General features: G+C 30.5%; 2 protein-coding genes and 2 long non-coding RNA genes across 4 annotated transcripts; 2 read left to right on the top strand and 2 right to left on the bottom strand.

The window, feature by feature from the left end:
• Positions 1-4,180: 4,180 nt before the first annotated feature.
• LOC133319816 (uncharacterized) lies at positions 4,181-8,102 on the top strand. Its single transcript, XR_009753307.1, has 3 exons — positions 4,181-4,441; positions 4,660-4,677; positions 4,842-8,102. It is a non-coding gene; the product is annotated as an uncharacterized LOC133319816 (long non-coding RNA).
• An 821-nt stretch (positions 8,103-8,923) lies between these two features.
• On the top strand, positions 8,924-11,741 carry LOC133319817 (uncharacterized). The gene is made up of 3 exons (XR_009753308.1): positions 8,924-10,140; positions 10,218-11,138; positions 11,371-11,741. It is a non-coding gene; the product is annotated as an uncharacterized LOC133319817 (long non-coding RNA).
• Positions 11,742-13,194: 1,453 nt separating this feature from the next.
• LOC116776621 (uncharacterized) lies at positions 13,195-15,722 on the bottom strand. The gene is made up of 2 exons (XM_032669857.2): positions 15,401-15,722; positions 13,195-15,065 (listed from the first exon to the last, which is right to left on the bottom strand). The coding sequence occupies exons 1-2, from the start codon at positions 15,675-15,677 to the stop codon at positions 13,258-13,260; spliced, it is 2,085 nt and encodes a 694-aa protein (XP_032525748.2). The 5' UTR covers positions 15,678-15,722; the 3' UTR covers positions 13,195-13,257.
• A 2,461-nt stretch (positions 15,723-18,183) lies between these two features.
• LOC116776482 (probable pseudouridine-5'-phosphatase) lies at positions 18,184-23,023 on the bottom strand. Its single transcript, XM_061525653.1, has 7 exons — positions 22,812-23,023; positions 22,300-22,382; positions 21,897-22,032; positions 20,284-20,414; positions 19,861-19,959; positions 19,590-19,649; positions 18,184-18,350 (listed from the first exon to the last, which is right to left on the bottom strand). The coding sequence occupies exons 1-7, from the start codon at positions 22,828-22,830 to the stop codon at positions 18,201-18,203; spliced, it is 678 nt and encodes a 225-aa protein (XP_061381637.1). The 5' UTR covers positions 22,831-23,023; the 3' UTR covers positions 18,184-18,200.
• Between the last annotated feature and the right edge of the window lies 1 nt (position 23,024).

Raw genomic sequence — 23,024 nt, 5'->3', positions numbered from 1 at the left:
ATAATATATACGTATTTCCATATATTTTTCAGACACCCGCAGCTGGCGTGAGTTTAAATTTAACTATATATGAAAAAATGCATTAATTTAAATTACACATGTTTTGGGGTTTTACTTAGGCAATTTACTATACAATATATATATGCCCTCAAAAATTTCATAAGCAAAATCGAAAAACATAGTATTACTTATATATTTTGCTCCATTATATCCTAGACATGAAAAAAATGGTTTCGTTAAACACCGTAATTTTTTGTAGAATTTCATTATACTTTTACTCCTTACAAAATATATTAGCAGAATCGACTATAGATATATTTTTCTTCATGAACAAAATTTTTTAAATAATATCTAAGATGAACAAAATTTTTTAAATAATATCTAAGATTTTCGCGTGTTCACATTTAAATCAAACTAAATTTTTCGGATACTACGCGCCTTTTATTATTTTATCTCTCTCTCTCTCTCTTGAGCCATGTGAGGTCCACTGCTGGACAAAGGCCTCATAGGCCTCATAGGCCTCATAGGCTGGACATTTTATATCTAAATGTTCGTAAGCACATAAAAGTGCTCGTCACCTTGTCTGTCCATGATCACGGTTGCTGTAGAGCTTCGGTTCCCCACCCGTGGTCCGCGGGATTCAAGAAGTGGTCCGCGAACTAATTCAAAACTCTTTTTAAATTACTAATGTTTTAATAACATATTTCTATTTTTAGTAAACACATTGAGTTTCTTATTAGTTTATTTTCTTAGTCATTCACTTCATTTTTCTTTCACATCGTGGTCCCATGCGAACAACAAAGAGTACAGAGTGGTATCTAGTATAGAAAAGGTTGGGAACCACTGCCGTAGAGAATATGGGTAGTGTTAATAGGTTAGATGTAAGATAATAAAATGGCGTAGCATCCGATAAACTTATTCCGTCCCAATTTTTCTGATAAGCAATAGGAGTGAAGAATATAGGATTTGTGAAATGAATTAAATTAATCATATTTTCATTAAAAATATTGATGTTTCCTTTCAATCTATTGCTTAACTATTTTGAGTATTGAATTATATTATATTAGTACGTATTGAAACGTAATTCTTCATGAGACTTAGCGTATGCTATCTGTAAAGACGTAATTTTAATAATACGTCTATTGGTTTTTTTTATTTTCTATAAAATAAACGATCTGTTAAAAGAACAACAGATTAAGTCTTAATTTTATAGTAATTTATCAAATAATCACATTCGACTTTTAGGCTGAGCTTTTTCAGGTCATATTTTTAAAGCCCTCATTATTCCTATTATTTAATTCTGATGTTTATTGATATATTTACAATAATAAGAAATAATTTATTTTATTAATGATCGTCATATATAATTTTTTTTACTATATTATAGGATAATCCAGAAGTAAGTATTTTGAGTTTTTTTTTAAACGTTCGAAAGAAAATATATTTATACCACTAAACAATTACTATCATTTCATTTTTCAGAAAAAACTGAATGTAAGTATCTGACATTTCTAAACTATGATTTAAAACATTATTACGTTTCGCGAAAGACATTTCGACATCATATTTAAGGGTCATTGAACTGTGTTTTTTTTTTTAAATCACCAATGTGTTTCATAGTATCACTCTAGTGTGAGATAATAGTGCTTGCAATATGATTGAATGCTTTCTATCATTTATGTTCTCAAAAATAATTTAAATTCAAATTTGAATTTATTCATATATATAACCAAGGCCAGTACCATTAAAATATTTTTTTGTTAGAAAACCAGGCAAATAATAACTTGTTCTTCGTTTAAATTAAAGTTAATAACCAAATAGAACAAATAAAACGTGTTTGAAGTGAATAAAATAATGAAAGGGCTATTTCCATAATGAAAAATACATTTAAATACAGTGATAAATTCATTAAAAATAGGATATTTTAAAAGGAGAGTACAGGTCACTCCTGAATAAATAACGCAGGCAATTACTCGTATGTTGCAAACGGCTATCAAAATTAATCAGGCGCTTTAAATTAAATATTCAAATATTTTTCAGGAAGACGAGGTAAGCTACTGTATATCTATGATATGCATAACTTCGCACCGTGTTTTACATAGGGACGTTAAAATTTGATCACGTAAATAAAGATATTAGTGGACTTAAATTTATAAAAATTGGAAAACTTACAAATCACTTTATTAATGAAATGACCCTCATCTAAAAATATTGATATTCCCATTCAAACAACTCACTTCTTAAAGTCCTTTTTACTATCCTATTGTTTCCATGGACTACACCACATTTTGATTATACTTCCAAGGATAGATATATTAAGATAATTTGATGAAGAGTTACTTGCCATTATACTGTAACTAGCATATGTTAAATTTCGTTATTTTAGTACACAAATTTATTATTATAATATAATTTTCATTTAATTGATAATTAGAATTATCTTATTTAAAAGCCTTATATTTCATCTTTTTCGCAATTTATATTAGTAAAATTATCCCTGGAAAAAAGCTCAATTCACTTGTACATTTGTTTTTTTAATAACAGATTTTTTTTTTAATTCAATACTAACAAAATATTGAGTATTATATATATTTTTTTAATTTATATATTTTATATTTCCACAGACAACAGCGAAGGTAAAATATTATATAGAAGAGATATATAACACATTAAAATACCTTAATATATATTTATTTCGTTGTTTCTTTTAGCTTCTTGTGAGTATTGTTAGGGTGACAGTTGACAGTTGACAGTTTGTCAACCAAATTCAGCTTGGCTTTTATTTTGACAGCTAACCTCAAATATAACTGTCTTATAACTCTCTGTTTTTTTTTAATATTAGCTAAATATATTAATTCACATTTTTTTTATCTTATTAGTATAATTTAAAAAACTATTTACCATTCATTATAATTAAAATTATTTTAAGAGGAAAACAAAACATATTGTATAAATACAGTTGATGTATTTTTTGCACATTAAAGTGAAGATGTAAATTTACTTGCAGTTTAAATATTTTATTTTACTATTCTTCTCAGCCTCGTGAATTAAAATTTAATCCAGAAAGTTAAATTTAACGTGAACTACTTATGTTTTCATAATGGTCTTCCGGAAGAGTTTTTAATGCTATTTTATTTAAAGCGTTAATTTTTTCATTACAGACAGATACGGAGGCAAATGCGAATGTAAGCTTTATATTATGATATTTGATATATAACTAAAGGATCAATTTCGCATGGCACTACAAAGGTTAATATTTTTATTGAGTTTAGCGAGCGGAACGCTATACGACACAGGTCATTCATCCACGAGATGATCTCGGCAACCGATTGTGCGTCGAGTTACGATTATTTTGTTCGATAGCCCAGTTATATGGGGTGGTTTTTCTCAAAAGAATTTAGATCGAACCACTAATTTCAATTGCAGGGGCAGTAAAGGGAACTCATGCCCAAAAAAGCCGTTCGGTAACGCTGAGGTCGCTTAACTCAACTTGCACTTGCACTTTACCGATCGAGGCGAGAAAAAAGTGATGATGATTGCCTAGTTTTTTTTTTGCATTTACCCGATGTTTCGATTACTTTGCACTGAGCAGACGAAATAAAACTGTCTGTATTTTTTTTTATGTAACGTTCATTTGTAAATGTTATGAAATCTTTTTACAACACAGCTTTACAGTTTAAGCTGGTCCAACTTTCCGAACGAAAAACTTAGTGTAACAAAACTTTAATAAAAAAATATATATTTTACAGACTTCCGACGCCTCTCCACCTGTATGTATATTATTTACAATAAAATACTTTTAAAACAATACTAATATTATAAATGGGAAAATTTGTGAGTGTATTTATGTATGTATGTTTCAGTTCTATGTAAAAACTACTTAATCGATATTGATGAAACTTCACATTAATATAGTTAATATATTAGAATAAGATATAGGCTATAATTTATCCCGGAACGCTTCATAGTTGCCTCGGGATCATGGCATAGCAGTAGTATTGTTTGATGTTACGTGAAGGACTTCGTGTTGCAGACAGTTGGTTACGATAACTATTGTTTTATACATTTGTTCATAGAGCGAATCAAATCTTAGTTCTTTAATAAATACATATATATATATATATGTATATATAACTGTTTTTTTTATATTTAAATATTTGCAGGAGGCAGCAGTGAGTAACCACTAACATTACATAGCTGATTTCATTAAATAAAACAAATATATTAATCTTCGGACTTCCGTTTTAGTTTATTTTCGTTATAATATTTTTCATAAATTAATTTCAAAACCATTTTGAATGTTTCAGAATACTACTGTAAATATATTATTTTCTTTATAATTTTTGTTCATTGTTTTTTATTGACGTAACTTTATTTTTAATTATTTGTAATATAAAAATATTGTATTTAGGATGCAACTGAAACAACTTCGGCTGGGGGGGTTAGTAAAAATATTTTGTTAGCATATAAGTACAAACATGCACACATATACACACATACCCACATACATGCATACATACATACACACATACCTAATTCATATTTTAATTGACTATTTGTGTTCGAATTAAAATGAAAGACAATTTTTTTAAGGTTATATTCAAAATTATGTAAAGTTTAAAGTTCAAAATTATTATAGATTTTTTTTCTGGGTTTCAGAATACCACGGAGACCGAGGTAAGAAAAATATCAACCTTTTTATTTGTAATGTTTATTGCTGTCAGCCCTGCGGCTTTTACAGCGTCGCCGGAATAGTGGGCCAGTACCGAGACCGGCCCGTTACATCAATTCAGTAATGTCGAAATATTTTAACAACATCTTAATGACTGTTCATCTTTCAGGCTGGTTCTACTTTATTGGTATGTTTTCTTATCATTTATATAATGTTTATTAATGTATATATTACCTATATGTGTGACTGTAAAATATCGAACTGCGGTAAATCCTACCATTAACAAAATCCTAATGTTGAATGTTCAAAAACGTATTAAGTTAGGTTGAATGAAGTAAAAACTTAACAATAACTCATTATTTAATTTACAAAACCAATATCAGCTGGCAGCAGGAAAACCAAGCATTTACTGAATTCGAATTGCTAACAAACCGACAAAATCTTCCTATTTTCAACATGTACAAACTCGTAATCTTAAAACTAAGTTTTAGTAGAAAATAAAAGAAATATCTCGAAAGTCTTAGGTCTCATTATACTGGAAACATCTTAAGACTTGCCGTACTTCGAGTATTTACAGTAACATATATACTGTATAGTCACTTATCAGATTCAACAGCAGTTGTATTATGAGTGAAAAGTTTAACTTTGAAAACTACATAAAAAATAATACAATATTCCCATCAAAAGGATAATAGTTTTATGAAAAATTTCAGCTTACCGTGAGTATAAATGTTAATATATATATTTTTTAAACGAAAAAAACATAAATCGAAATTAATTTTGTGAACTTAAATATTGCAAATTTTAAGCTAAACTTTTTTAATTTACGTCGAAAGTTTTTTATGAAATCTAAAATTTACAGATGGAGGTAAATATATACATATATATATATTTAAATATGTTTATATAAATGAGCATATTATACTTAGTACTAAATATAACGCTTCATCATTTCAGACGGGCGCCGTAAGTATTATACACGTAGAGTATAAACTGAAATTTAAATATTTTTATTCAACCTACTCATGTTTTGACAGGAGGCAGTAAGTTTGTATTTTGTTCGTTTGATTATTATTATTATACCGTAAAAAGTATTTTAAAACATTAACGTAACGACTGAAGATGACGAAAGAAACGCTATATATATATTTTTATTTGTATCCGAGTCACAATCTGAATATTTAAATATAATGCTAGCTATATGGGCAAAGATTTCGATTAGGGGATGAAAATGTTTGAAGCAATATTCTTAGAGAATTCTAACCCCTGAATTTTATTACATTTCGAATGGAATATAGGTATTGGTTTTGGTGAATAGCAAACAATAATAAATCTAAATATCTTAACCTAATCTGGTTAGATAAAAATTGACTAAACTTAACTTAAAAAAAAGTCCTGTTACCTAAGAAAAAGTCCTATACTAGATTAGAATTAAGAAAATGATCGAGCGATAGAAGAAGTTAGAAATAGGAGTAGAAGTAGTAGTAGAAGTTAATGGAAACATCAACAAATGCAAAGGATAGAATTGTTATACTGGATAGAAAAGACAGAAAAAGGAAAGAGGAGACAAGAGAGCCTGTAAAATATACAGACTGGTTTGTGGAAGAGGTAAAAAAAATAACGACATCCTCTCCGACGATTTGAAAACTCACAACGATGAGGACTTGCTACATAAAATACGGTCGAGAAATAGGGAGGTGTTGGCGGCTCTGGAGCCCTTATCGAAGGATAGTCTGAAACCCTGACAAGTGCTAGGTGGAACTCAGTAGTATTGACATTTGGCTTTACCTGGTCTTGATATACGGAGGCTGCCAATTGATCTGGATCCCGTTAGGTTCCCAGACCAGTCAATCTTGTTGCAGGTACTCCCTGAGCCTCGGATATAGGTATAGCAATAAATTCAGAGAGCAGAGCAGAGCAGATTTATTTTGCCATTGCCAATGAGAGAGGTTCATCTATTCAGAACATAGAGAGTCCCGCGAGGATAAGATGGGATAGTTCAGCCAGGGTTGTACCGGTGCTAATGCCCTTCTCACAGATATAGGCCCATAGTCGTGTACCCTACGACAATAAATCCTATTTAGAACTGAGTAGCACTAGACATAAGGGTCTTTACAAATGTCAAAACCAAGAAATCAACATTCAGCATCTCAAGATATAGATTAGAAAAACTGATATCTAACAGAGACAACTAACTAAAACAAATTACTTACCAAATTGCCTACAGGAAGTTGTATGTGATGCTATTTTATAATGACACAATGCGCAAGGAAAAAGATTAGTCGAGAAACATTTCCCGAGCCGTGGTGGTCCAAACAGCTCATAAAATAAAAAGGGAATTCGTGAGTCATAGTTTCGGTTCAAAGGGATTGTGCAGTAGAAGTAATGTAACATAAGTAGAACAACAGGAGAACTGTAAGAGAAGATACGGAGGGGAGAAGTTGAAGGTTGAAAAGGTTTGGCTAGCAACAGGCCTGGGAGGGAGTACGGAAACTAGAAGATCAGAAAAAAATAGTGATGAAGAGGAGGAAAAAGGACACAAAGAGTATCATTATAAGGATGACCTTTTGTGATTGAGGATACAAATGACCTTTACGATTAATCCTGAGACGGATCTGGATCGAATCGTCGAAGATTGCGATAAGTACTATCGATAGATGAACGTATAGATATTTATTGACATTTTTCTCCCCCAATCGTAATGGCAGTTGTTAGATGTATTTACATATAGTTGTCTAGTATGTGTATGTTAGTGTATATATTGTTGTTGTTGGATTTAAATGAACTAATTATATTTTTAAATTCACTGACAGCCCGAGGTAAGTTTGATGAGTACAAGAAAAATTATGAATGCATGCAAAATAATTAAATAATAATAAAAACTTCGTTTTCAGAATGTCGTAAGTATTTTTTTTTGCTACAGCCATATTGAATTTCTTCTTTTATATTATATTTTATTTTATTGTTATTTCAAAATCCCTCTTTTTCAGTTCACGGTGAGTTGGAAAAAACTACAAGTTTTTTTTTGTTTAGTAAATATTATCTTTTTAAAATAATAGAATTCAAGGAGAAAACGGCTTTGCTGTTACAATTCCTAAACATTCGTATGTTTTTGGATTTCATACGATATTTAAACGAATAATTATTTGAAAGGGATAACAGAGAGAGGGAACTAAACGTTAATATTATACATTTGAAAATAATGCCACTGAAACAAATTTTTGGAGAAATATTATATATATTTCTCCAAAAATTATATATATATAACATTTTTTTTGTGATAATAATAAATTATCTCTATTTAAAGGATAAATACGTAAGTGTTTGAAAAGTTCCTTGTAATAATAAAGAATTATTAATTAAATTATAAATTTATAAGAATTCATTATACTGATATTATTTTAAATTATCTTTTTTACATGAAAAACCACTGAAAGTGAGTAACATATATATTTTTACCATAAAAACTATTTACTTAATGAGAAAAAAATTAAAAATAATTTATTGATCGTTCCAGAAAAGGGGGTATGTATTTTTTTTATATTATACAAATTAGTTTGTCGAATATTTCTTTATAGTAATTAATGTTACCATTGCAGAAACCGGTAAGTATTTTACAATAAAGTGTATGTTAAATATATCGTAAGAATATGTGAGGGTAGGAGAGGGGAGAAGGGGAGGGGAGGGGCGAACCATATTTAAGCAGACGTCAGAGAAGAACAGGACTCTTTTTCGTTGTAACACGCGTTGGTATGATACATTAAACGGTCGTCGATTTTCAGACTGTGTTTAAACTTTTCGTTTGTGCTAGTTTCAGAATTGAAAGTTATTTATTTAGTAGAACTGTATTTAATGTTTATAATTCTGATCTTGTTTCTTAGAATATTATAAAAAAATATATAGCAAAAATTTTTATTTTCACTTCTACTATTTTAACAGACTTTTTATAAAAAAAAATTTTGGAAATCTGGAGGTTATTTAAAAAAAAAACACTCAAAAATTAAAGCTATAATCAAATTATGTGAAATTTAAATGAATGTGTTAATGAATTTACATTAAATAATTAAATGAATTATAACTGAAATATTTTTGTTTCAGTTAAAGGTAAATAAATTTTATTTACATTTGAAATATAATCATTTGTTTTAAAATTATTAAATAAATTCAGAAACCTTATAAATTCTATATGTATTACAGATAACGGTCAGTATATATGTGTTATATATTTTCTGTGACATTTTTTTTTTATTTTTAAGTATTTTTATTGAAATGATATGATTTTTGCAGGAGATAGTAGGTTTTATAATTCTATACTTTATCAAAAATTTGTTAATAAATGCTATTCTTAATAATTGATACTATTCATTTTTTTGTATTTATAGAAAAATGTAAGTGTATATCAAAATGAATTTAATATTACTCGTATTTTAGAAGCTAATAAATAATACATTTATATTTCAAACAGATAACGGTAAATATGGATTTTAAATATTTTTAATGAGATCTATGACTTTCGCGAGTTTTATTCATTTAAATGAAAGTAATGTTTTTCTGATACACTACGCCGGCTTTATACGTGCGGAAGCCATCTCGTCTGCTAGTGATCGCGGTTGCTGAAAAGTAACCTACACGTCGGGAGTATGTAGTTTTGTATAAAAATAAAGCACGCGTAGTGTAGTGTATCCGAAAAATATTAGTTTCATTTAAATTTAATTTTTTTTCTGACATAATACAGGTTCTAATGTTAACAATTTTGTATATAAAATTTCAGATGCCAGTAAGTTATTTTTTTGTTTTAAAAAAAAAATATATTAAATCATTAATTCATTTGAATGATTTATATTAAAAAAATTCATGTAAGATTTTTGAACAATTAATTCTGAATATATTTTTTTGAATACCCTTTTAGGGTGGTGGAGTAAGTATGACATTATACCTGTCTGTCACAGACTCTTAAAATACGAGTTGAATTTCAATTTTATTAACAATTAAATTTTTGTTCCTCTAGATCTTTGTGAGTACCACTTTTACTTCATAATTGCGTTTATTACGAAAAACTTTCCTTATTTACACGATAAGAAACTTGGACGTAAAATTTTTGAATCTCAATTAGTTAGAATTAAATTAAAAATTAAAAAATCTCTATTATACATACATATATTTTTTTTTAACCAAATAATATAAAATTCATATTCCCTTCAGAATCTCGTGGTAAGAAAATTTCTAATGCTTTGAAATTTATTACATCAAATAAATACCTTATTAAAAGCATTATGTTGCTTTAATTTTGAAATTAAAAATTTACAGACTGAGGTATGTTTTATATATTATTATTATTTTATTTTAATAATAATAATAATAATAAAAAAATTAATTAATTTTCAGGAATGGGTAGGTAATTCTATTTTCATATTTTTGTGTAATTTGACATTTATTAATTTTTATTTTTTATTTGGTCACAGCAAACGGTCAGTATCCATCTTTTAATGGGTAGTTAAATAAAAATCAATAATTTTATTTATTTATTTGTATATTTGTATTGCAGTATTACGTGAGTAATTTTTTAATATAATATTATAAGACAAATATTGTAACATATTTTTATTATTTTTTTTGTACCCATTCCGCTTTTCAGACTCATGTAAGTAAATTTAGACACTAGAATATTAAAATGTAAAAAAAATATATTATTTTAATTAAATTTTATTTCGTTCTCAACATTTAGCCACCTGTCGTAAGTATTTTTATTATGACTTGAAATGCTCGGGGAACAAAGACGTTTATTTCCTTTGTAAATTGAAAAGACAACATTGAGAACATAGTTCAAATTAATAAAATATTAAATCCACAACAAGAGCCTTTAAAGAGAAACTATACTTACTTTACCAACTTCTATATTTTAAAGAGATTATTTTAAATGATTACTATATAATATTTATTAAAATAAAAACAGTCAACCTATTAATATGCAAAAATTAACATTACAGATTGTAAGTATTAAAAAATTATTATATTTAAATAAAAACAAAGTAAAATATATACATATGTTAATATTAAAAACATCTTATTACAAATATTTGAATTTTTAGCCCGGAGTAAGTATTTTCCAGAGTACAACGTATTATCATATGAGCGTAATATGATTTAAAGACCCAATTTTATTCCTCTAAACAAAAATTCGTTTACGATTTAAATATGTTTTTTTGTGCTAATTAAAAATGTCAAAAAATATCGCCGAATGACATTGGACGGGATATTCAAAGGCGCCTGACAACGACATTGAAAGCATAAGAAAGCTTTTTATGCGCACTCCGGTTTCCCATCAAAGCGTTTAAATCTTTCGTCTTTCACCAAAGCTTTTTACGTCGTTGTAATCTAATTTTGTCATTTTTAGTGTCAATGCGTCACAAGGGGCCCGTTGTCAAGATTTAAGCTAATAGGCAATATACATTTCCCGAAAATAAAGGTGATTTTTAATATAAAACGGCAACTAGACAATGTTTAATACATCAGCGGATGCCATTTTTTTTTAATCTTCTACTAAACGTTAACAAGTAATATTATATTCATAAGTTTTCGAAATAAGTGAGAGAGATAATTCCTCTTGATATTTTTTTGTGCTAAAACAATTTATTTTTGGGCGGCTAAAAGATTATTATTCTATGCCTCTGTTTAAAATGATTTTAATCTTGCCAAAGGTGACTCCCGAGCGCTACGTAACAGTGCCTACGGAGCCATCGTCGACAATTTGCCCGCCGTGTGACTGCCCGACGTGTCCCATTAACAACGAAATGGAATTAAAATGAAATATGTCATAGAAAAACTTCTAATTTCTAATTATCTATAATAATTTAATTCATCTATAGTCACGAAAAAGTTATGTTTGTACGTTAAGATATGTATGTATATATAAATTTACAAGACGATGAATGCAATTAAAATAAAAAAAAATTGATGGTTAAATAATAAATTACTATGGAAATTGTAGAAGCCCAAAAACCTGGTGATGTAAAAAATATTTTTGTAAGTTAAAATCAAGTTTCATTTAAAATAAACAGTTTGAATTGTTTTAAGGATCAAACGATAATACACTTGTGAGGGCTTACCTTAAATGCAATACATACGTAAAACTTTAAGTATGTCTTGACACACGTTCTCTTGTTACCGTAAATAATAGTTTACACACACACACACACTCACACACACACACACACACACACATATATATATAGACTAGCTTAGCAGTTGAAATAAATCTGTGTCTTTCAAGAACGACTTTATGACAGTGTATGTTAGTAATTAAAAATCGCTACTTTATAATATCAAATTTCGACTTAATGCAACTGAATAAACAGCAGGAAAATAACATTTTTAACCATTACCAAAAAACCCTGGTGTCGTTATATAAACCGTCAACTCACGCGACATCAACAATTATATATCAACTAGCGTATAAGCATAGACATAGGCATTTATTTCATTACCTCCTAAAAAGCACAACAATACATTGATAAAGGAACCGATGTAACATGTACGTTAGACATATTACGGGTATTAGAGCATTAATTCATAAATGTAGAGCATTTAACAAGCCACATATATTGGGCTTATTGGCAAAGTTTGGCAACATAAACATCTAATATCTATGTATATATATATGGTGATCAATTTTGTATTGAAATTATTATGGATGATTTACACCATATATATAATATATCTTAGAAAACCAAAGTTAAATTTATAACAATAAAGAAAATAAGCTAAAGAATTCTAACCACTCAAGTGAATCTTAAAAGGAGACAACGAATTGAGACAGATACCTGCTAACTGTTGTGCATTATATCTGAAAAACTTAGGTGTTCCCGGAATAAGCTAATAAAAAGGTCATAGTAATATAAATAGTCAATGGATAGATATACTGAACATCGGGTAAATATATTATCAGAGATGGAATTATCAGCCAAAAAAAATCGAAGTAACAGTCATCACAGTAAGCACTAAAATTTTAATAGCGACACAAGTCAACAGGTGGACAACCAAAGCGACAAAGTGGAGGGTTCCAGGAAGGAAAATAAAAGAAGGCAGACGAAAGAGAGGATAGGGTGGAGACTTAAATAGATATAGTAGGAACAGATTGGCAGTGCTTCTTTTTAGGGCCTTTTTTTCCATAAAAAGAAGCTCATACACACAAAAATACTTAACTGGATTATAAGAGTGGTGTGATCCAAATGCAACAGTGTGGAGAGTTACTTCTGTATATTTAAGGGTTCTGCTCTAAATAAAGCCATTATTATATTCCTAGATTGTATCTGTCGCTTAAATTTTCTTAAAAACGCTTGGAAATTGTAATCACTTCACATTTCATCGGTGTAATGTCACCAACAGAATTTATGATGATCTTACAATTAGATAACAGAAATTTATTGTACAAATTGACCTCAAAGCTACTTTTATAATGATTCTACTCAAATTGTACCTTTGAATAGATACCCACGAATCTTACGGTAAATAAACAGACCATATAATAGGTATATATTTAATTCACCTATAAAATAAATACTAAAACGTTATAAAAGTCTTATAAATTAAAACGACGTTCTAGAATCCTTTCTTTTGAATATTTTGGCACAGTCGGAATCGTTGCTAGATGAGTAGACGGAGGCTTTGGACATGTGTATCAATTCGAGATTCATTTCCTTCTTCTGCCCAGGATCTGAAGATGGACCCTGTCTAGATTTCTTACGGAGCAGAGATAGGACGTTTTTCAGAAAATTTTTAGACGTTTTACTTGATAATGATGAGGTAGTGGATAATTTTATTTCTTTGGAATCAGTGTGGAACGTGTACTTTGAAAGATTTTCACCAGCTAAGTGAATAACTCCGCGTTCTGATAAGAAATCGTCGATAGAGTCATTTGGGAAACTAGCTTGAGCTTCCTTTTCAGTTGATAGAGACAGTGTTCCTCGTTTCGATGGTTCCGATTTAAAACAACCCGCCTTTTTGTTTGGTTGAAATCCAGTCACATTAGAATCACAACTATAGCTGTGGCATTTTATTTCCTTTTCAGATGCAGTTTCTTCTATATCTATATTATTTTTCTCTGCTTCTGTATCTTTTTCATTTTCTTTTTTATCTTCTTTTTCTTTTTCCTTCTCCTTTTCAACTACCTTGATACATTTAATTGTAGAAACTTTTGGTTTCACCACTTTGCTAATTTCGTCTTCGAAGATTACTCTTGTTTCACTTATTTTTTTAGCGTCTTCTATTTTTGAGTTAGGCTTATCTTTTATTTCTTCCAGTATCTTTTGAACAATCTCTCCTTCCTTAGTAACTGCTTCAGATCTGGAAAGTTTTCTCCAGTCTCTCCGATTTAAGCACTTAGACAATATATCATCGGACATACTTACTTTCATTTCATTGTTTATTTCTTTATGACACGCTTTGTAACATTTGATTTTTTGGTCGACTTTAGACGAGTCGGTTACATACTGATAATCAGTTTCCGTGTCAATATTACTTGTACCAATTAAAGGGGTTGTGACAGAAGCGTCGTGGCCGTGATAGAAAAACTTTCGCACAACCTTTTTGTCCTTGAAGCAATTACAAGTTTTTGAGAGACAGTAAAACATTGTGCAAATTAAGAAGCACTGAACGGTAACAACTATACCAAGTACAATAAATGTCCATTTATTAGCGTCTAGATATTTTCTAAATATTTTCTTTGTGCAGTCGCTTCTCGATATCGGTTGTTCCGTTGTTTGTATGGTACTTAGTATTGCGCTCGTGTGTAGCAACATTTTTGTTTGTGTTTTTGGTAATTGCGTTAACAAACACTTTGAATACTTCCTTGTTGTTGATTTCACTGGTTCGTCAATAAAATCAAAATCGTCCAAAAACTTTGAGATGTTTGATCTATTTTTAGTAATGATCAGGATGCCTTTACTTTTCCTACGTTTTTGCATTTTTTCTGTTATTTTACTTAGACTTTTAACATATCTGAGATCCTCCTTTATGAGAGCTTCTTCTAAACATTTGTTTGTTATTGGATCATAAATAACATTGGGAGTGTCAGTATCATCTTTAGATACACAAGTGGGAGTTCGCGCACATCGTTTATACTTTTTGTTGTAATAACTCTTTTCGCTGTTGTAATACGTATCACAATTGACTGGCTCACAATTGTTCAATGGATCCTCGTCTTTTGATTTACAAACTTTAAAGTTTCTCGGTAAATTTATTTTACCACTCGAACTTTTTGTATCAAACCGTAACGTTAGTGTATTTCTTCTAACTTTACTTGCGTTAGATTTGGAATCAATATAGACGACACAATGACCTTTCCTTTCGTAGACATCTAATAGTGGTGCTACAAGCTTTAGATTTTTAGTAGAGCCTGTAAAAATTATCACAGAATTATACAATATGATGCATATAAATGAGATCTAAGATATTCGCGAGTATTCATTTAAATGAAACTAGTATTATTCGGATTTACTACGCGGTGTTTATTATTTAAAAACTACATAATCCCGACGTTTCGGTTACTTTGCAGCAACCGTGATCACGGGATCACAACTCACACCTCGTCTGCCCGTGATCACGGTTGCTGCAAAGTAACCGAAACGTCGGTATTATGTAGTTTTTAAATAATAAAATCCGCGTAGTAAATCCGAATAATACTAGTAGTTTCATTTGTTGCTTATAAATTTATTTGTGTTACATACATACCTTTAGATACGGTAGTTTTAAATTCGTCTAAGATCCGTAAATAATCACAGTCTAATCTATTTCCATCCTCAAGGCAACATTCGTCCGGTTTTACTTCAATATCATAACCGTTTTCTGATGTATTATTTATATTCGCATAAAATGTTAAACCTATCGTAGAGGGTGTTAAAGTGTCCAGGCCAGTTTCAAATTGCAAGTCAGGATTCTTCTCAGTTAAAATTTCAGGTAACATTATAAATATTAAACTTTGAAAGAATATATATTTGTAAAAAATCATCAGTGTGCTCGTACAAAATCATGTCCATTTTGTGTCAATGTTATTTGTGTCAATGTTCATAGTGTCACTTCAATTTTCTTTTTTGTTTTTTTCACAAAGCTTTTTATACCTGCATACATTTAACATTGAAAGACAATAGATTTTAAGTAGTTGTCACAATATTATTTTTCAATATGTGGGTAAAGCATTATCCACGAATTAATATTGCGACGAGACTCAACAATTATTAATGAAACTTACACTGTGATAAAACAGTTGTAAATAAATATGAATAGTTTTAGGAATTACGTTGATATTATTAAAATTGTTATTACTTGATTGTTATTGAATTTCTAAATTGTTCAATGACGCCAGAAGTGAATAATGGAATGAATTCCGTTGCTGTGTTAAGAGAAAGTCACTACTAATCTTAGAAAGATAAGAATAAGTTAAGAATTACTGTAAATAATGATCTAACTTAATTATTGTAAATGGATGGCATTTTACATTAGGATAAATCGCGAATCAATAGTTTTTATTATTTTAATTCGCTAGTCTTTTTATTACTGTTTAAAATAAGTTTATATGTAAATACATAGGATCGGATTTATAATTGTTCAAAACTAAAATGTGGGTAGTCCTAACTTGCTTACGCACCACACCTGCCTGAGGCGGGTGGGGAAAGCGTATTTAAGCGCCCGGAGCCGAGTGTTAGACACACTCGAGCTCCAGCGGTTGATTGGTGAGTTACTTTCATTACTTGTTATTTGCTTAGGTTATATCAAATTACTTGTTATTTACTTAGATTATTTCAATTGCATTTTTTTGTTACTAGATAACCATTCAGCAATAAATTAATTATGAATTATAATTCTGTACTTCTTATTTAATTTGTTTATTTTAGCAAAATGGAGAAGTCCAATGCCAGTACTGATGGCCCTGAAGGAGTCAACAGTGCTGGACTTTTTGAAAAAAAAAAAACCGCGCTCAAAATCCGACATACATAATGAATAAATTTTGCTGTAAAGCGTAATAGCGTGCGAAGGACTTAAGGACATGAATGTTTAACCTACGTTTGAACAAAACATAAATAAAGAACCATGATTACTGAAAAACAAATTGCATAAACACTAAGCAACTTTGATGCGAGTGTTTTTATTATTATTATTTTGTTTACGTCTGAATTATAACTCGAAGGAAATACAGATGCAGGAATAATATTCCTATTTATTGTTGTGCGCACGAGGAAGGATGAAGGGTATCCCGTCGTCTGGATGCGAGGAAGATGTACAACTAAAGGATGGAGGCCCACTTTGCGTCCGATTGTCCGAAAATAGAAAGGAAATGCAGGAATTCAAGCATGCAATTCCTGTGCACACTTCACATTGTACTCTGGAGAATACCGAAAGGTCAATTATTTTTCGCCTGCTGTGCTGCTTAGATTGGATTTAAGCAAGTTGTGGTTACCAATAAGCCTTATTGCACGTCTTTCCAATGAGTGTAAGTCAGTGAGGTGACATTTGGCAACGCGTTCTCAAGTTTGAGGCAGTATTCCAAACACGAGCGGACCTGTGCTTCGCATGGACCAAGAATATGTCCCGGCGTGAAGTTCTACCATACTTTTGCAAGGACGCAGTTTCCTTGCAGCTGTCTTAGCTTTGGACTCAATAAACCGCCCAAAGTTAATTTACATGAATTCATTTACTCTGCTATTCGACTTTGGAATGAACTTCCTTTACATAACAAAATTGAGAAGTCAGAAAAGTCATTTAAGCGTTTAGTATAGATTCCTGCTACTACCTCGACTAATGTTAACGTGTAAAATTACGATTATTTAATATATATGTATATGATATGCTTATATTATTTTAGATTATTTACTTTGAGATCTATTGCGAAATATCTATATACTTTTCATTTAATTCGTTACTTGTTTACTATTTTAATTTGTATGATTTTTACGATTTCTTTTTTGTTTTCTTTAGCGATAAGGCCGCCAGGGTTGTACATTTTTATATACTATAATTCTAAAAGTTGTTGATATAAGGGTGTACATTAAAGAATATTATTATTATTATTGTTATCAGTAATGCGGACCTCTGTCATAAAAGAACCGCTGTCAGGTAAACAAGGTAGTGTGAAATTGTTTTGGCAAGACATAATCTCGAGTGAAAAAGAAAGCGAGTAGTGTGGCTTTCTCTCTGGCGGTGTGAGCTAATGTACCATCAAGTTTTAATCGGGTAAGGGAGTGAAAGTGAAGTGAAGACTAACTGAAATCTGTCTCGACCGCTTTGGGTAGAAACCAGAAAGCTCCACCGCTGGAAGAAAGCTCTACTGCCGGCAAAAAAAATATCCTGTGTATGCTTTCCATATTGTGTTGTGCATTAAGCTAATATATTAAAGATTATCTTAAAAAAGTAAATGATCTGTTAGTCCTAAATTTAATGTAAAACAAAAACAAGTTCGTTGTTTTAAAATTTTCACAAAATATTCATTTATATTAAATTTAATAAATTAAAAAAAAAAAAAATAATAACAATATTTTTACTTTTCAATTCTAGAACAAGGTCTCGGTGTGTCATCAAACGGCGGTAGTCCGAAGAGTTCCGGTTGGAAGTCTAGAAGGGACCGTATGACTAACGTTGCTTGTCGGGTTTGCTCACGATCGATACGACTGTCTGGTATCATGACCACCTGGGAATAATCAAATGAGTGATCTAAAACAATCTCACGACTCATATTATTTATCATTTTCTTTTTACAAGGGATGAACAAATTCGGGATAGCTATTTGCAATATTCATATATTATTTTAGTCATTTAATTATATATGATAATTTCGCTTGATGGCTTTATCCTAATAATTTTATTAGCAACACGTGACCCGCAATCCATTCTCTTTACTTGTTTAAGCCTTGCACACTAACGCCTCCTTCGGACATCGAAGTACAACTATAAGTTGAATATCAACGACCGCGCGGGTAACATCGCAAAACGACGTGATCCCTATGAACTTGAAGTACTGCACTTCAGGATTGTCAGGACACATTACCTACAATTTCTGGCTTAAAAGTGCTAGTGCCATATAAAGTTTTTTGGACATCCAAAACATTAACCTTTGAACTGTGAAGTGTCGGAAGTAGATGGCGTTACTGAAGTTCCGGCAATGACTCGTCTTCGGATTTAAAGTTAATTTAAGCATTATTTACGTTTTTCCTCAATTTTATACTGCGACTCACATATACTGGGATAGTTCCTCAGAGATCTTATCGACGATTTCTTGAAATCTATTATTGTGATCTCATTATTTTTTGTCCTTCAAGCCTGTTGTATATTTTCAGCCGCTCTTTTTAGGATATAGTAACCTTGTTGGTGAGTTTAGTGCATAATATGTAATAGGCATACACCAAACGCCTACGGCATTAAAGTAGGTATGGCTCATAAAAAACATCATACATATCATAATAAATTTCAGTTTATTTACTCATTGATATTCAATAATAGTTTTCTGGTTATCAAATATAATATTTTCCACTAACTAAGCCCACTTGAATGCGTGAAGCCGAATCGCTGATAGTCTCAAACTTACAACCGACCAAGAACCTTCGAAGTTTGATAGGACGCAAACTCAACCTATATGTTACCTCTGCCTGATGGGAAATACCCTCAAATATTATCCAATACCTGGCCATTGCCAAGGTTATACCAAGATACTCTTCACAATTTAATCCGAACATCACTAACTTCTTCAAACTTTTAGATGTAGAATAATCCTTCTGCTAGGATTTTTCTTAGCACCTAATATATGACTACCTCAAACGTTGCCTCTTTTATTACAGACATTAACTTCAACCATCACATACTTAGTACCAAGTGGCCTTATGCTTTTTTAACCTTTAAGGATTAAAAAAATTTTTAATTTGTTTCATCTTACCTGCATTCCCGCTTCGACTGCTGACTTCACACCAACAAAGGAATCTTCAAATACGAGGCACTAAAAATTTATTAACTATTAGATAGATTCGATATAATATAAATACCTTTACTTACATGATCATCAGAAAAATTGTTATTTTTGTCTCTCATTATTGAGCTTGATAGGAGTTTTTTTTTGCAGCACAGGTTATGGAAAAGATTCCAATGCAAAACTTGACAAGTTTTTTTTTTATATATTTTACAGATTTTGCTTTATCTATAGTAATTACCTGTTTCGCCTTGGGTTTCTCTGGAAATCTTGCCGCAGCTACCATGTATATATCAGGGTACGGCTTACCGCGAAGGACTTCCGGATCCGTCACGCTTACCTATACGTTTAAAAATGTTATATATATGCAGTTTAGTTTTATTATTTTCCAGAGAAAATCGGTTTTATATTAAGACTATTCATTTATACGAAAGTAATAAAAGTAAATCACTAAGAGAGAAATCGTCACGAGGAAAGGGTAGGTCCTAATAAGACACGATAATTACCTCCGCACAACTTTTGTTTCAATTAAACATAAATACTTTTTTTTTATTGGAACACAACAATATGCTAGATATAAATTTATTTATGATAATACTTGAACATAAAACACTAGACTTTATTAGTAAATTTATCTAAATCCAACCCAACGAGCTGTACAAACTTTATGGTGGAACAGTCCAAATAGCTTCGGTCGAGCCGTAGCGTGGAGTCGGACGGCCTGGGCAGTGGAGTTAGTTGCTAACGCCATTGGAATCTTGCTGTCGTGCAAGTGGGTCAGAAGACGCTCGGCTCCTAAATAATATCCAACGATCAAAAAAAATGAATGAGAAAAAATAAAAAAAAAAAAACAATAAATTCATTGAGATTTAATTTAGTACGTTATCACGATCTTTTAAAAATATAAACTGTAGATAGCCTTTCCGACAGCGTTTCAACGCAATAAAAAAATCAAAATAAAATCGTTAAACTTATAAAAAATTATTATAGCATATATTGTTTATAGTACTGCAAAATTAAAGATCCCATAGTCCAAGCCCAAAATCCCCAATATTTTATTTAAATAAGGTCTTTGGAAGCGTTATCCAATAATTATTACTGCTATCCGTTTCACGTCCAAGGTCCATTAAGGGAGTGTTTGTTATTACTTTGACACTGGAGTATTCTGTGACCATTTAGTTTTTCGGTGCGTTAAAAGGAGCTGAAATTCCTGAAAGAGCTGAAATGAATCTACCTAAAAACTTTTTCGAGTATTTCAGCTTTAAGTTGAATGTTTCTAGATAGAAAGAGATCAAGTAGATTTTGTAGGGCAAAATTTATTGATCCATTTTGTGTTACGTAACAAAATCTACGGCCCAATATAGATTTAAAGGGGGGAAACTTCTAGCTAATTTACTCGAAAAAATAACAATCTTTGTATACTTTTTATACACATCTCTATATCGAGTTGAATTTTCATCACTCAAGTCAAATTTTGCATAACTTTTATTCTGTTCACACGTGTCCATTTTTTACATTGACCGCGACGTAAAATTAGAATACTACCCGCATCTGATTTGGTGGACATAAAACTGTTCCTTGGCCGAAAGAATGGTGCTATTATTATTGAATTGGTGTTATCAGTTATCATTATTATTTTAAATGACAGTATCCTGCACGTTTGATGGTGATGTCGCAAAATTTTTCTATGCTACGGTTTCACAAATTTTTCTGCTAAAAGACTATTGAAGTTACTCACCAAATTCTGTTATAATATGTCAAACATTTCTTCCAGATCGCGGACACTGGAACACTTTGACATCCTCAACTTATACTAATGTGTCTACTTAGCGCGATAACCTTTTGATCATTCATTCTATTCACTACTTATTTCGAAAGATAATAGAATTACTTCAAAGCTTTCGAATTATTACAGGTTTTGATAACGACCACGTGCTCGGCTCAAAAGAATGAAGCTATTGGGAAATTGGCGGCTTTGTTTAAGAAGTAGGTTAGGAGGAAGATTAAAAATTACGAGAGATGATCTGGTCACCAACAATAAGTAGCGACATCTAGAGATCGGATGGGGCGTAAAAGACATATATATATATATGAAATTATATATGAGTATGGAGTAATATGTAAAGAGTAATATTTTCAAAACAACACTATATATGCTAAAGCCTACCCAATCATTGTGTTAAAAAACAGGACATTAAAATCCAACGAATGGTCTGTACAAAGGTATCAACTATTTCAACATAGAAATAAATGAAATATATAATTTTATTATTATACCTTCTTGCAGAGGTGCACTTGGCAATAATTTTTTCGCCAAATCGCTCAGCTGCCTTTCAAACTCGTCTATTGAAATTGGCATTTTTAATTCCTTAACAACGGTCGTGCAAATCTCTCTGTCCGTCACCCCGTACATCTGTATTGCAATAAAAAATAGTTATTAAATTAAATAAGACTGAAATTCGTTAATCACAGACCCTAAGCATGTCTATTATATGACTATTTTAAAAATTTACTTTTACATAACGAACTGGTAGTTTCAATGAGTTCTCATGGCGTTAGAAACAAAAACTTCTCCCACATACTTATCTGATAAGATTATAGGACATTGTCCTATATTGATATACTCGTATATATGTATATATATTTATGCTACAATTATCCAATAGTGTACTTCACTCACTTTGACCTGTAAATCTTTTGTGTATGTTTTGTTATATTTGCAACAAATTTTCTCAATCATTTTATGATACATGACTTCGGAATCTGGAAATTGTATGTTAGTTAGTTTATTAATATTTCTTTTGTTATCTCAAAAGCTTTCGTGTGTAAACAGCTATTATTTCCGTGAAGCCTGATGTTTCAAAGTGTGTTATAATTAAATTCACCTATAATTTGTCAAAGTAGACATATATATAAAAACATTTGTTAGAGACAGTCAGATAAAATATTTACAAGACTGAATCAATATAAAATTAATTGTCAAACGTATATAATATTTTAAAGTTCATTAAAAACGAGTTAGCTATAATATCAATGGAGTCATACTATGATATATATTACGTGATATGAGTATAGGCTGATGATGATGATGATGATGATGATGATGATGATGATGATGATGATGATGATGTGATATGAGTAACCGAGATTGTTATGGCTTTCGAAGAAATAATATATTAGGTTGAGACTCACTCAAAACAGTACCGTCCATGTCAAAGAGGCAGTGCGTTACTTTCAGATAAGATTTCCCCTCTTCCCTTTTCCTTCCCTCTTTAAAGGGATTCTCTTCGCTTTTAAGAACGTCGACAATTTTATTGAATGTATTACTTGAGACATTTTTATTAATTTTTTTTTTATTATCCAATTATATCCTCAACGAAACATGACACCCTGATACAATGTCAA

This window comes from Danaus plexippus, chromosome 30, assembly GCF_018135715.1.
Source record: "Danaus plexippus chromosome 30, MEX_DaPlex, whole genome shotgun sequence".
In the NCBI taxonomy this organism is placed as follows: domain Eukaryota; kingdom Metazoa; phylum Arthropoda; class Insecta; order Lepidoptera; family Nymphalidae; genus Danaus; species Danaus plexippus.
The sequence above is the reverse complement of the archived record's forward strand: the minus strand, read 5'-3'. Positions and strand labels throughout refer to the sequence as shown.